General features: G+C 37.5%; 1 protein-coding gene across 2 annotated transcripts in view; it reads right to left on the bottom strand.

Annotated features, from left to right (window-relative positions):
• Positions 1–15042, bottom strand: part of CERS6 (ceramide synthase 6) — a 315522-nt gene that overhangs the window by 209646 nt on the left and 90834 nt on the right. For both annotated transcript variants that reach the window (XM_088021650.1, XM_028122522.2), the window contains exons 2-3: positions 14549–14654; positions 2303–2433 (exon numbers count right to left, since the gene is read on the bottom strand). In XM_088021650.1, the coding sequence (XP_087877776.1) occupies positions 2303–2433; positions 14549–14654 (237 nt within the window). The remainder of the gene's footprint in view (positions 1–2302; positions 2434–14548; positions 14655–15042) is intronic.

Raw genomic sequence — 15042 nt, forward strand, 5'->3', positions numbered from 1 at the left:
CTATGAATGCAAGATAAATAATAAGGAGAGCTATGAGAGCAATTAAGATCAGGGGCATGCCAGTGGCTTTACAAAGAACTAATGGAACGCGGTGAATGACTGGTTTGAGCCTCTAGCCTGTACGAGAATGGGGAGACATGCGAACAACAGGAGAAGAGAAGTCAGAAGGCGGAAGCAAGTCAAGAGTTACCAGTTGGGAGAAAGCAGAATGATGCCTCAGAAGAAACCTTTTCGTTGGACACTTGACTTTGGAAGAGCCTGGCAAGAGGAAATAACTTCTGCCCAGAGGATGGAAGGTAGAGTGGGGAAAATAAGAGGTTGAAGACTGAATCTGGAGAGGCCCAGTCAAAGAAAATGGAAAAATGCAGAGTAACTGATGCAAACAGAAGCCCTTGGAAAGGCAGGAGAATCCAGTAGCAATCCAGAGGTTAAGGAAGAAGAGAGTTTCAAAACAAAGTTCATCAGCACACTCCTCTGCAATAGATAAGTCCAAGGCCACCAGTACTGTCTCAGTGCTCATCCCAGCAGTCCTGCCATGTGTCCTAGCCCACAGCTGACCTTTCTCCTCTCATCTTTAGTTATTGGCTGTCCATACCAATTGTTCAGCACACACACCTGTTTACTGTATAATGCCACTGAGGTACATATACTCAGGTATTTGTCATATCTCCTTGACACTATAATAATAAACTCGTTGAAGAGAAAGATTATAATCAATACTTTAGGTACCACCTCTCCCCAAGTTGTGCCTTCACATTGCCATGCCTTTAGCAACCATTTAGAAATATTTTTAACTGATTTTTAGCCTAGGAAGATAAAGCCCAGCTGAATTCAGGGAGAAGACCTAGATATTGGTCTAGTGTTGAGCCTTGCTATGGACCAGCGGCATCACCTGGGAACTTGTGAAAAATGCAACCTTAGTTGCCATTGCAGACTCACTGAATGAAGGAGAATCTGCATTTTAACAAGATCCGGTGACGGATTTCTATACATACTGGTATAGAAACTGGTGTAGATTCAGTGTAGTATAGAAAGGACTAGCATTGACTTACCAAAGAAGTTAGTTGGAGAAAGGGAAGATGGCACATGACTTTCAGCATGGGGTTCCCTGTGCCAAGACCCAGCTTCACCCCTGCTCAGACCCAGAGCCCAGTGGAGCCCAGGCCCTTTGCATATATGGTGGGGCAAGGCCAGGAAGTAATTTCACCTTTTGATCTTGAGCCCAGATACATAAATTCTTCTTCCATAAACTGCTACTAAGTTCAATTATAGGAAGGACTTTGCAGATTATATCTACTGGGTTGTTTTTCCAGGTTTTATAAATATCTGACCTCCTGAAGATCCTGTTTATGCTCCCCATATTTATCCAGCCCTAGGAATTTATGATATTATTCTGCCTCTAACTCATTTCTCCCAGAACTCTAGGTTTCCCTCTAAGTTTTAGATTGCAATTGCTGAAATACTTTTCCAGCATAATTGAAAGCTAAACCTGAAAATGCAACTTCAACCCCAAACAGAAAGAGCCTTCAACAAAGGGAGCAACACCGCCAGCGCTGTTGTTCCAATGACCAGGTGTCAGGAAAAAGCTCCCAAAGGACGGAGCGTTAGACAAAGGCACAGTGATATGCCAAAGGATGAAGACCAGATGCACCAATGAGCTCAAGGCACAGTATCTTCCCTTTGTTGGAAATGCTTCAGTATTTCTTTCTCTAACTTTCCTACAGGTAAGTGTATGGAGTGTCGCTAGTTCAAAATAGCACTGTGCTAGTTCTCTGTGGGTCTTTTATTATTCTTAACCGCTTTATTGGTATATAATTTATACACCATGAAGTTCACATTTCAGAAGTGGAAGAGACCTTCATTCCATCCCCCACCTTTAAGCAATGCTTCATTAAATTCACCCAAGGAATATAATACAGTTATTTCTTAAATCTCCAGGAATCACGACTCTGATAATACATCTAACATCTCAGCTTTTACCAGTGGAAAGAACATCTTGACAAAGTCCCCTCTGTTAAAATTCAAACTATTAGAGTAATGACTTCTAGTGCGCAGGCCCCTGTAATCTGCCTACTTTGTAGGAACTCCACTAGAAAGTGAACTTCATTTACTGAATCCAAAGTGGAAATCACAAATTCTTACAAACTACTATTCCCTCAGCTTTTTTTGTGGCCTATTTTTCCACCAGGTGGCATGCTTTTTAGGGGCTGCTGGAGCCTGCATGAAGCCTTTATTTTTAACCTCAGGGATGGGATGAGTACTTAGGCAGGTTTTTCTTTCAAAAAGAAAAATAGCAACTTACATGCTCTCACAGAACTTCCTCAGTGTGCTTGGCTTCTCCTGGTTGCATCTTTGTCGAAACCAGCGCTGAATGCTGCGAACATCCCAGTCCAGCTGCTTGGAGAGGCCTTCCAATCTCTTTTCATCAGGATGCTATGAAACAAAGTGCCAGCAAAATCATTTTCGTCTTCACTATAAAAACATCTGCCCTTGTCTAAATTGAGATTTTTGTTTCCCCCTATATTTACTACCTGCTACTGAAATTTCTGTATTTACCACTGAGGACCTAGTCCTTCCATTAGTAGCATGGACATAAATAACCCACTTAGGATAAAAAAAAAGTTACTCATTAGGAAACAACACTGAAAAATACGAACCTTGCTCTACTGCTTGCACTTATCAGCCACAGAAAAGCAATGAAACAGCCAACGGGCTGAGTCAGCCCCATCAGCCTTCAAGGAAAGGAGTTGGGTTAGGGTGAATTTGCGAAGAGGCATCAAAGGTTTCACTTTCTCAGGAAAAAAAATGCTATACCCAAATATCACACATCAGGGTAATGTAGGGCGGACAAAAGCACAGAGTAATCTCAACAGACCTCACTTTAGCCTAAGGCACCAATTCTACTGCAAAACATGGATTCTCTTTCTTCCTTTTCTCTCTCTTTGCTCTGCTGCTCACACATTTCTCTTCTATTCCTCTTCCTGGTCATTCCTTCGGACCAGATCCCCGTTAAACCTTTACAACAACTATGCATTACTTGAAGACACAAACTTGGTGAACGGGGAAGAGACCCTGCTTATGGCTCTCCATATGATGACACTATTTCTCTCACTCATGTCTGTAATATTAGGAGGTGACAGCCAGGTTCAATTTCTCATTCTAAAGACCTCTCAGCCTTGGTTCCCTCACCTGTCAGGGTTATTTACCCACCTAAATAGGACTGTGATGACGACCAAATGTAAACAATATGCCTAAGTCTCAGTAAATGTTCATTTCTCCCCTTTCTTATGTTTACCCTCTCTTGAATATCTCAGAGACCATTCTGTCCACAATTATGTGAGCGTGTTCTGCAGCACAACAAAACTCAGCTGAGTAAGGTCTATTCCTTTATTCTATCTTTCCTTTACTATAAATGAGATGCTAGTGATTAGAAGAAATAACCAAAAATGGGGTTGGGGGGAGGCTGAGCAGCCTCAAGTTACAATGGTGGGATATAACTCTGACACCTGTTCAAAGCATCTCAAGCAATTCAAGATGCCAGAGACACAGGGAACACAGCAAGTGGCCGCAGTATTATGACTGAGGTTATAAAATGTGCTGAGCTTCTGTTTGTGAAAGTCCTTTGCCAACTTTCAGTGAGGTGTGTACTTTGACATGTTTTTGCTTTTAGTAGTCATGACACCATCTACACTCTCCTTTTATGTCCATCTTAATGAAAAAATAGGGAAGACAGAAAATTCACATCCTACCACATACCATGGCTATACCATTTTCCTGGAGGAATCAATTTTTAATTTCAATTTGTTTTCTCAGCTTATTGAATAGGTCAAACATTCACATGGTTCACAAGTTAAAAACTATGCAAAGTTTCACCTTCCTATTTTATTCCTACTATTCTCCCCCTTCCTACCAGCTAACCAGTTATTAAATCAGTTTCTTTCCCAGAGTTATTTTATGTAAATATAAGTAAATCTGAATATGTATTCTTATATATCCCTTTGTCACACAAATGGTTGCATACTACATGTATCATTCTGAACTTTGAGTTTTTTACTTAACAATATATCTTGGAATATTTCCATAATAAGACATAAAGAATGTCCTCCTTCTTTTGTAGAACTGTCAGTATATGCTGTAATTTACTTATCCACTCTCCTGTTAATGGACATTTAAGTAGCTTCTAGACTTCCACCACTATAAACAATGCTATAATAAATCATCTTGTCATAGGTCATTTTATACAGGCATAATAGAGATAAATTCCTGGAAGCAAATGTTGGAGATCAAAGATCTATGCATTTGCAACTTATTTAGATATTGAAAAGTTACCCTAATGATTTTAACCAATTTATACTTTCACAAGCAAGAATGCCCATTTCCCAATACCTCACCAATAGAGCACATTATCAGATTGTTCAATTTCCTTCCAATCTGATATAAAGTCGTGTCTCAGTATGTTTTTAACTTGATTTCCTCTTTTTATAAAACAGGAAAAACCATGTATACTCCCTTTTTATGAACAATCTTTTCATATATTGCACACCTTTTTTCTTGATCTGTAAGTATTTTACTGATTTGTAGAGTTTCTTCATTTGTTAATTAGGGCGATTAAACCTGTGTCTGTACCAGAGGTTGCATACTTTGTAACAAGGTCTTTGTGTTTTAGAATTCATCATGGGGTTTTCTGCTTGTTTTTTATTTGAAGTTTTTGAAAAGCTTATTTGAACTTATCAATTTTTTTCTGTTATAACTTCTGAATTTGGGGTCATAATAAGAAAAGCATTCCCTACTCCAAATGTTCAAGAAATTAACATAGGATGAACTGACATCTTTACCCAATTTGTCTTTTGTATCCTTTGACAGTGTTTGAAAAATTTCCTCACATACCTTGCACATCTTATTACATTTATTCTTAGGGATATTATCTTTTCTGGTAGTGTTTGTGGTAACTTTCCACTTGATTCCTTTACTTTTCCATGTAGTCATATAATAACATGTAACTAGAATGTAAGCTCTATAAACAAAAAGGAATTTTTTAGTATCTTTTTTCACCTAAAATTTAGTAGGGACTCAGTAAATTCACATAGCAATAGCTTCACTTCCTCATTTCTAATTTTTATGCCTTTATTTTCTTTCTCTTATCTATTCGCTAATTCAGTGTAAAACTGAGCACGAGGTAGAGCAGTGGTTATGAGCATCTCCATCTGTTCCAGACTTGAGTGAGAATACCACTGTTTCTCATTAAGCAACAGGCCAGATTTGGAGCTGACATACAAATGTATTTACCGTGTTAAGAAAACCACACTTACCTTGTTAGATAACTTGATTTTAATCACTTAAATAATGTTAGATTTCAGCATCCATGCAGATGACCATGTACTTTTTCTCCTTAGATCAATTAATATGATGTATTATATAGATTTTTATAATACTGAATATAAGGAAGGCCTTGCAGTCCTAGAATAAATACATTCCGGCGATGATAAATAATTCTTGTACTGTACTTTTAAGTTGTTTACTAATTTTTATTTGGGGATTTTTCATTGATGTTAGTAAGTTCAATTGGTCTCTAAGTCTTATTTTTTGGTTAAATCTTTGTCAGACTTTAATGTTAATTAGTATTTTATTGCTACATAAAAAGAGAATTTGGATGATTTTCTTAATTTTCTATGGTTTGGTATAGTTTAAAATAGCATTGGAATTGTCTGCTCTTTAAGAGTGTGTTAGAATTATTCTTTTTGTTTTTTTTTAATGTAATGTTAATGTAATTTATTTTTGGGGAGTTCACTATAAATTCTTTTTTTTATTTTATTATGTTATGTTAATCACCATACATCATTAGTTTTTGATGTAGTGTTCCATGATTCATTGTTTGCATATAACACCCAGTGCTCCATTCAATACGTGCCCTCTTTGTGTTAGAATTTTTCTTTTGAGAACATCTGAGCCCGGTACTTTTTTGCAGTTTAGCTCTTTGATTTCGATCTATCTATCTATCTACAGTTGGTAAATTATATTTTCCTAGAATAATTTCCATTTTACCCAAATTTTTATATTTTCTTTGCCATATTAATAGGAATATATCCTTTTTATTTTCCTCCATTTCTGCAATTGTTGATTATTATGTTAATTCTTATGTTGTAAATTTGTGCTTTTTTATTGGGTTAGCTAACTTTTGGTAAAAAAAAATTAGATAAGGTACTTTTGAATTGATTTTCAATTTTATAGTTTTGCTAACATAATTTCTGCATTTATGCTAATTTCTGTCTTCTGCTTGCCTTTATTTGTTTTGTGGTTCTTTTTCTAATGTTTAAGTAAGTGTTGAAATTTATATATATATATATATATATATATATATATATATATCAAGTACCACATCAGCACAGTACAAATGAGTGATGTTTTCATCCTGTTACCAAATATTCTGAATTTCTATTTTTACCTAAGAGTTGATTAAGAAAGCAAGAGATTGGGGCGCCTGGGTGGCTCAGTCGTTAAGTGTCTGCCTTCGGCTCAGGTCATGATCCCAGGGTCCTGGGATCAAGCCCCGCATCAGGCTCCCTGCTCCACAGGAAGCCTGCCTCTCCCTCTCCCACTCCCCCTGCTTGTGTTCCTGCTTTCGCTGTCTCTCTGTCAAATAAATTAATAAAATCTTTAAAAAATAAAAAATAAAAAGCAAGAGATTTTCTGTTTTCTGATTTCTAGCACTATTAAGTTGTGCCTGTTTTTATTTTATTTATTCAATTTTTATTATGTTAATCACCATACATTACATCATTAGTTTTTGATGTAGTGTTCCATGATTTTTATTTTTTTAAAAGATTTTTTATTATTTGTCAGAGAAAGAGAGAGAGCACAAGCAGGGGGAGCGGCAGAGGGAGAAGCAGGCTCCCCACTGAGCAAGGAGCCTGATGCAGGACTTGATCCCAGACACCCAGGCGTCCCAAGTTGTGCCTATTTTTAAAATTTATTACAGTTTTGTATATATTTAATGATTTAATCAATTTTTGTAAATATTTAAGAAAGTATGGTCTTTACATTCAGAATACAGGGTTCTAAATGTACCACTTAGATCTTCCTAATTATGCCTCTTAGAATTTCTATCTTCTGTTTTACATTTTGTTCACTTAATCTGTTATGACCCAGAGGTAAATTAAAATTTCCTGCTATTAAATTATTTCTTCTTTCATTCTTTTTTATGAGTATATGGATACATTGACATTCAATGCATATTAGTCATAACTTTATCTTTATTATGAGTTGTATCCTTTGGCAAGAAAAAGCCAGTTCTTCCTTTCACTTAATCCTTTTTGGCTTCAGTTCCCCTTTGATGTAAAAATAAAAACTCTACTTTATTATTTGTATTTGTCTATATACCTTTACTCATACTTTTATTTTCAATATTTGTAATTATTTTTTTGAAGGTGTCTCTTATCAGCTATGTGACCCAAACCTAAATTAGTTTTTATTAGATGAGCCAAACCCATTTACATATATTGATATAACTGATAAGTTTGTTTATAGTTCTATCACTTAATACTGTCATGCTATTTTGATTAAAAAAAATTTTAATCTTGGAAAACCATATATGGTTTGTTTTCCTTCCTCTTTGTGGATAATTTTTGTTCTAGTAGTTATCCATAATTATAATACTCTTCTTCTGTTTGTTTTCAATCAATAATTCCGTATGAGCAATATTTAAAATTAGCATATTTCCTCTCCCCTCTCACCCAATAACAGACAATAATTTTAGCTCTTTTACAGTTTACTCTTTTATTGTTAAATATACTTATACTTCTATTACTCAGTTTGGCTGCTTAAACTGATTTGCTTTGACTCCCAGCTACTGGAGATTATGCAATTCGTGAATTTATTTTTTTTAAGATTTTATTTATTTATTTGACACAGAGAGACAGCGAGAGAGGGAACACAAGCAGGGGGAGTAGGAGAGGGAGAAGCAGGCTTCCCGCTGAGCAGGGAGCCCGATGTGGGTTTTGATCCCAGGACCCCGGGATCATGACCTAAGCTGAAGGCAGACACTTAACGACTGAGCCACCCAGGTGCCCCATTAGTGAACTTATTCTACCTCCCACCTTCTTTCCCTCCCTATCTCAAATACCGTTAGTTGTATCACTTCTACACTGTAAGAGCATATAATGTTTACATTCTGTTCTGTCATCCTAATCCTCACATTTAACAGTTTAAATATATTCAAACCTTAACAACACTCCAGTAACCTCTTCATTGGCTGAAATCAATGATTATAAGAGTTTCTTCAAAAGGACTCATGAGAACAATTCCCCCAAATTTTTGCATGTTCAAATCTGTTTGTCTTGGGGCACCTGGGTTGCTCAGTCGGTTAAGCATCTGCCTTCGGCTCAGGTCATGATCCCAGGGTCCTGGGATCCAGTCCTGCATTGGGCTCCTTGCTCAGCGGGGAGCCTGCTTCTCCCTCTGCCTGCCGCTCCCCATGCTTATGCTCTCTCTCTCACAAATAAATAAAATTAAAATAAAACTCTGTTTGTCTTTAACTGTTACAGAAAGAAAACAATTTGCCTAAACATAAAATTCTTAGTTCACATTTTCCTTGAAAATGTTGGAAATGTTGCTATAAAGAAGACAAAAGTCATGTCCATATTTTTTCCTAAATAAGTGATTTGATTTTTTGCTTGGCTGCTCAAAGAATTATTTTTCAAGTCCAGTAATTAAAACTTCTTTTAAAACTTTCAATTTTTACTACATGTTCATTAACACATTAAAATAAATCTCCATTTATTTTAGAAAAATTTTCTTGAATTATATCTTTTAATATTTATTCTCCTTTGCTTTTCCTTGAAAGATTCCAATAATGCAGACACTGGATCTGCTTGAGCTATATATCTAATTATTTTTAGCTCTTTTTTGTTTCATTTAATTCAGGTTTTTTTTTAAAGATTTATTTATTTGACAGAGAGCACAAGCAGGGGGAGGGGCAGAAGGAGAGGGAGAAGCAGGCTCCCCGCTGAGTAGGGAGCCCAATGCAGGGCTCAATCCCAGAATCCTGGGATCATGACCTGAATTGAAGGCAGACACTTAACTGAGCCACACAGGTGCCCCTCATTTAATTAGTTTTATTATTTCCATCTCCCATACTCCTTGCTGAGTTTTCTGCACTGTGTAGTGTTTCCTGTGTTCTTTCCAATTTTGCCTTCATTCCTGTGATAGTTCTAGTATACTTTCCTGAAACTACAAGCTCACATTACATCTTTTCCTGCTGACCAACGATTTTTTTCTTTAGGTCTTACATTTCTTTTTTTGCGGTCTTCCTTCACAGAATTACTGCTTTTTGTTGGTTTGTTTGTTTTTAAGATTTATCTATTTATTTGAGAGAAAGAGAGAGAGAGTGTGAGCCAGGGAGGGACAGAGGGAGATGGAGAAAGAGAATTAATGTTAAGCTGACTCCCCGCTGAGCACAGAGCCCAACTCAAGGTTCAATCCCACAACCCCAAGATCAAGACCCGAGCCAAATTCAACAGTCAGACACTGAACCAAGTGAGCCACTAGGCACCTCTATTTTTTTTTTTTTTTTAGTTTATGGTAAAATATTTCATCACAATTTTCATTCGCCCCATGGCCTCATTTTTTTAGTGACAATTTTTATTAATGAGCATTGCTACCACATTGTTTTTTCTTGTCTTTGATGCTGTGTGTGTTCCTTATTACTCATCATTGAATGAATTGGGTTTCTTTGACCGGCTCCTGGTAGTTTGAGGAGCAGGGAGAGGGCTCTTGCAGTTCAGCTGCCATAAAGGTAGACTGTCTCCTGCAAATGTGCCATCCATATAGTTTTCTGTGTACTTATTCCAATTATCTGAATTAAACTGAGTCCAGGAAGCATCTGCTAGCCTTGCTCCTGTACCTAGTGTTGCAAACAGTGGTTAAAGCTTTTGTCTCCCTCATATTCAAGAGCTGTCTTTTTGCTGGCTTTCCTGACAGCTACCGCCATGGGGCTCTCCATTCACACTTCATGCTCTCTTCACTTCTTCCTACTTGGCTTCTGCCCAACCGGTTCCCAATTGTTCTTTGTTAGCTTTTATATATATTTTGAACTAGTTTGCCAAAAATAAAGTTTGGGAAATTTTCCTTCTTGTGTTTTTTAATTGCCTTGCATTTTTAATTATTTTCCTTAGTTTTTTTCTTAAGATTTCCAAGGGGAATGCCTAGGTGGCTCAGTCAGTTAAGTGCCTGACTCTTGATTTCAGCTGGGTTCATGATCTCAGGGTCCTGGGACTGAGCCCCATGTCTGGTTCTGCCCTCAGCGGGGAGTCTGCTTGAGGACTCGCTCTCCCCCCTCTGCCACTCCCCCCATTTGCACTCTCTCTCTCCCCCCGCTTCTCTCTAAAATAAATAAATTAAAAAAAAAGATTTCCAAGGAAAGAAATGAACAATGCTGACTTATATAGACATTTTTATTCCAGAAATACCTAAGTTGATTTTAATATTCATAACTGATACTGGAAGGGAAAAGGAAAGTAAAAAGGAAAGAAAGAGACAGGCATAAGAGGAGAATAAGGGAGAACATATTATAGGAAATTTGCCTTTAATTTCTGAAATACGGTTAACATATCAAAAGTGGATGATGAAATGATTTCTCTGGATTATAAAACCCGGTTTCACAGCTGACATATATATTTTCCCTCGTGGCTCAAGAACTGATTTCATTAGAACAGTGAAACTGTTGGGATTATAGATTATGTGCCAATAATACAGCACAAGAATCCCCACAATGTAAATAAATAAATATAAACAACTATACACACACACATTTATTTATACCAGATATACAGAGAAACAAACAGATGTTTACCCCAGAAGGAAAGATTGTTAAAGAACACCAAGGGGTTCAAATTCATCAGATAATTAGGTGAGAACTACACAGTCACGGCATGTGTCCAGGGCAGTCACAAAGAGATCCATATTCAGAAAGACCCACACTTGGGGTTTCAAGTTCTATGGCTACCATCTCAAAATTCTTAAGGGAATTGGTATTTTGTGTATGAAGTCCAGTGGACAGAGGAACTTGTGTCAGGGCTCAGTCTTAACTCACACACAGTCCTACCACTTCTCCCAGACAAGTTCTAGGGAACTTATTTCTCTGTTTTCTGGCTCCCCAAGCTCACCAAGCTCCCCAGGCTTCCTCCCCCTCCCCACTCTGCCTAGTGACTATTGCTGCCTCAGGTGAAAGCATGGAAAGGGCTAGAGCTGGGTGTGCATACCCCACAGTATGTCAGTGTGGGACGTAGAGGCAGCCACCTACACCCTAGGCTGGCAGTGCCCCCATGCATTTGGGGGGTGAACCAACAGGGATGAGCCTCTTGCTCACACCAATCCAGGTACCAAGTATGTCCTGGTGTAGAGACTGCGATACACTTGGGAGTTACCTGTCCACTGTGGGTTGGGGTAGTAGGCCCACAGAAAGGGGAGAAGCCTGTCTCAATTTCTCCACCCCTGGCCAGAGAAGGGCAGGCATGAAGGCTCTGTGTGCACTAAGTCAGAGGGTTGGGCCCCCAGGTACCTGTGAGGCTCTGTACTTGTCTCATGAGTATCCCCACGCCTGAGAGAGCATGACCATTAAATAGCAAATAAAAAATACATTGAAAAGAACCTATGAAAGAAAAGAAGAAGCTTTTTATTTTTATGCCTTGAATGATATTTTTTCATACTTCTTGAAAAAGAGACCCCTCATTTTCATTCTGCATTGGCCCGACAAATTACGTAGCCAGTCCTATACAGAGCTGATTTTAAGGGTTTTGAGAGTGCATCCCTACACATTTGAAAGATGATAACCAAGCCCTTCTCCAAGGGTGACCTGGAATCATGGTCAAGGCCAGGTTGGTGGATGATCACTCAAACACACACAAACACTGCTGAGACTCTCCAAGTGCCGCTACTTCTATTCTGGTCAACTGACCTGTTACTTTCTCATATAATAAATAACACTGGACAACTATAAAGAATTCAAGGAAAAACCATTCCAACTTTTGCTGTATTTATGTTTAAAACATGAGGTTTCTGCTCTAATCATGTAAAAATGTCCAACAGAATCACCTTGGAAACTAAGAGAGTATGATTAAAATTAGCTAGAAGCAAATATTCTCTAGAGCAGTCAACCTGACTGCAAAATCCTTTTATTACCTTTATAGAGAAAGTTTCTCCAGTAACCATAATAAACATAAGGCAAGGGAATAAAATATCCACTGCAGAATTTCTGAAAGGATACATAACATTTGGGTAGAAAACTCATTTTATTATTCATTTAGAATAGTTCACAAAGTGAATACAAATATATTATAATCTCATTTTTAAAAACCTGGTAACTTCCTACACTTCTGCTTCTTTCAGAGGGAAAGCAGTGTCTCCTGCAGTAAATTGATATGTTAAATGAAAATACAAGTGTTTCCTTAATATTTTCTTCAAGTACCATAAGATATGTGCCCCTTCAGGTTAGAAGCTGGCAATCTAAAATCAGCCCATAAAACTACCAGAAGGAGAGTTTTTTGAAAAATCTCATACATTCTTCTCTTCTTCCTAGCAGAGATATAAAAAACACCTACTGCTTTCTTCTACTTCTCCAGGAAAAATATCATTTTTAAAAGGATAGAGGAGAAAATTCTAGAGAATCTTGGCAGAAGTAAAGACCATAAAATACACAAAAATGTTTGAATATTTGAATTAATAGTTTTCAGACAAGAGACAAGTAATACCAATGCTTAACAATACAAATACCAAAATAGGAAAAACTTGCTTAACGCTGTCAAATCACATTTTAGAAGCCTGAGTAATTTTCCCACAAAAATGGAAAAGGAAAAATGAACCATTTAATATACAAACACACAACACTTCCCCTAGAATGTTACACTTCGCCTGGTCTTCTTTCTCGTCTATGCCAGAGTAAGATAGAGATACAAGTAAGAAGATACTTGGGCACTGTGATGTGCTTCCTTTTCTCATGACCTTAGATGGAGGGTTTGTGGCTTCCTTCTTTCTCCTCCCTTCTTTGTTCTTAAGGTGCTATCAGCTGAGGGGCTCCAATCTTCCCCCTGCCCTGCTCTGCTCCCCCTGCTCTTAGTTTGGACTTTAACTCACCACAGCGATGATCTCTTCTCCTACTTTCTCTATAGTGAATCTGTAACTTAGAACTCTCCAGACCCTTGTCCTTCAATCGTTCATGTTACAACTCTTCTGTCCTTCAGTTATTCCCTCTTGTTTACATTTGCCTATGTATCATAACTAACTTGTGTTCACAAGGACAAGGAAAATGCTAGAAGCTGATGGGCACTTTTTCTCACACACGCTGGCATACTTCGTCTCACTGCACTTCGTTTATTGTGCTTTGCAGATCACTGCATTTTTCACATATTGAAGGTCTGTGGCAACCCTGCATTGAACAAGTCTATTGGGACTTTTTTTTTTTTTTAAATAGCACTGGCTCACTTCATGTTTCTGCCTCATGGTTTGGTAATTCTTGCAATATTTCAAACCTTTTCATTAGTATTATTTTTGAATTGCAGCAACCTCTTGACAAAACTTCAATGGATGAGAAGTTGCTTCTTATGAATGAACAAAGAAAGTGGTTTCCTGAGATAGAATCTCTTGCTGGTGAAGATGCTGTGAAGATTGTTGAAACGACAAGAAAATATTTAGAGTATTACATAAACTGAGTTGATAAAGCAGTGGTGGGGCCTGAGAGGACTGACTCCCAATTTTGAAAGAATTTCAACTATGGGTAAAATGCTATCAAATGGCATTGCTACACATGCTACCCATGCTACAGAGACATTGTTCATGAAAGGAAGAGTCAATCAATGCAGCAAACTTCCTTACTGTCTTATTTTAAGAAGTTGCTACAATCACCCCAAACTTCAGCAACCACCACCCTAATCAGTCAGCAGCCATCAACATGGAGACAAGAACTTGCACCAGCAAAAAGATTACAACTTGCTGAAAGCTCAGATGATGGTTGGCATTTTTTAGCAATAAAGTATTTTTTAATTAAGGTATCTACATCGTTTTTTTCGACACAATACTATTGCCTACTTAGCATACAGTGTAAACATGACTTTTATATGCACTGGGAAACCAAAAAATTCATTTGACTCGCCTTATTGTGGTATTTGCTTTATTGCAGGGGTCTCAGACCAGACCCACGATATCTCCAAGGTATGCCCATACATTCATTATATTCCTCAGCTCTACCCAATCATCTCCACAAGATCCCATCCAACTGTTATATGTACTGCTTCATGTTACGGGAGAATAAAAGAGGCACAGAATTAGACTAATCACTATCTAATCTAGACTGTTCTTTACAGACAAGCTTCTAAAATCAATGTGAGAGTAAACAAAGAGGTCTCAAACATGCCCGCTTTTATTCAGCTTCTACCCAGCTTCTTTCCAACATGAGGCTGGGCAATTAGTTCTCAAACCCAGAAGAAGAGAAGGGATTAAATAATTTCAGATGGAGAATGGTAGTCATAATAATTCATACTGTACAAAAGGACAATCATACCTTCGTAATTGCAGTGAAGACCTTTTCCAGAATGGCATTTGGCTGGGCAATTTGTGGTCCGTTGGCCTGAATGTTGAGGGCTATGGCACATGGTTTGGCTACAAATCTTAAAAAAAAAAAAAAAAAAAAGGTTAGAAGAAGTTACTCTTTCTATAACTGTTCTTAATGTCACCGATTAATTACATATTACTCAACTGTCCCAATAAACTGCTGGGTGGACACTACTAACACTCATACGTTGGTCACTCCTTTTTTTTCTCTCCTTTAGTCCTCCTGCAGTAACAGTAAAAAAGAAATCCTTTTAAAACATGTAAATCTCCTGATCCTTAAGTCCTAATGAGACTGAACAGGTAGAAAGACTACCAAATGACAAATATAAGTACATAAGTGAAATAGATAAACAAAACAAACCATCATTATAAAATGATATAATTTATGCTTTTCTGACTAACATGAGGCTAGCAATTGTCATTGCTCATATATTTTTGCTGTGA

This window comes from Eumetopias jubatus, unplaced genomic scaffold (genome assembly GCF_037043125.1).
Source record: "Eumetopias jubatus isolate StellerSeaLion01/CBP00866 unplaced genomic scaffold, mEumJub1_p1.0 scaffold_3, whole genome shotgun sequence".
Lineage (NCBI taxonomy): Eukaryota > Metazoa > Chordata > Mammalia > Carnivora > Otariidae > Eumetopias > Eumetopias jubatus.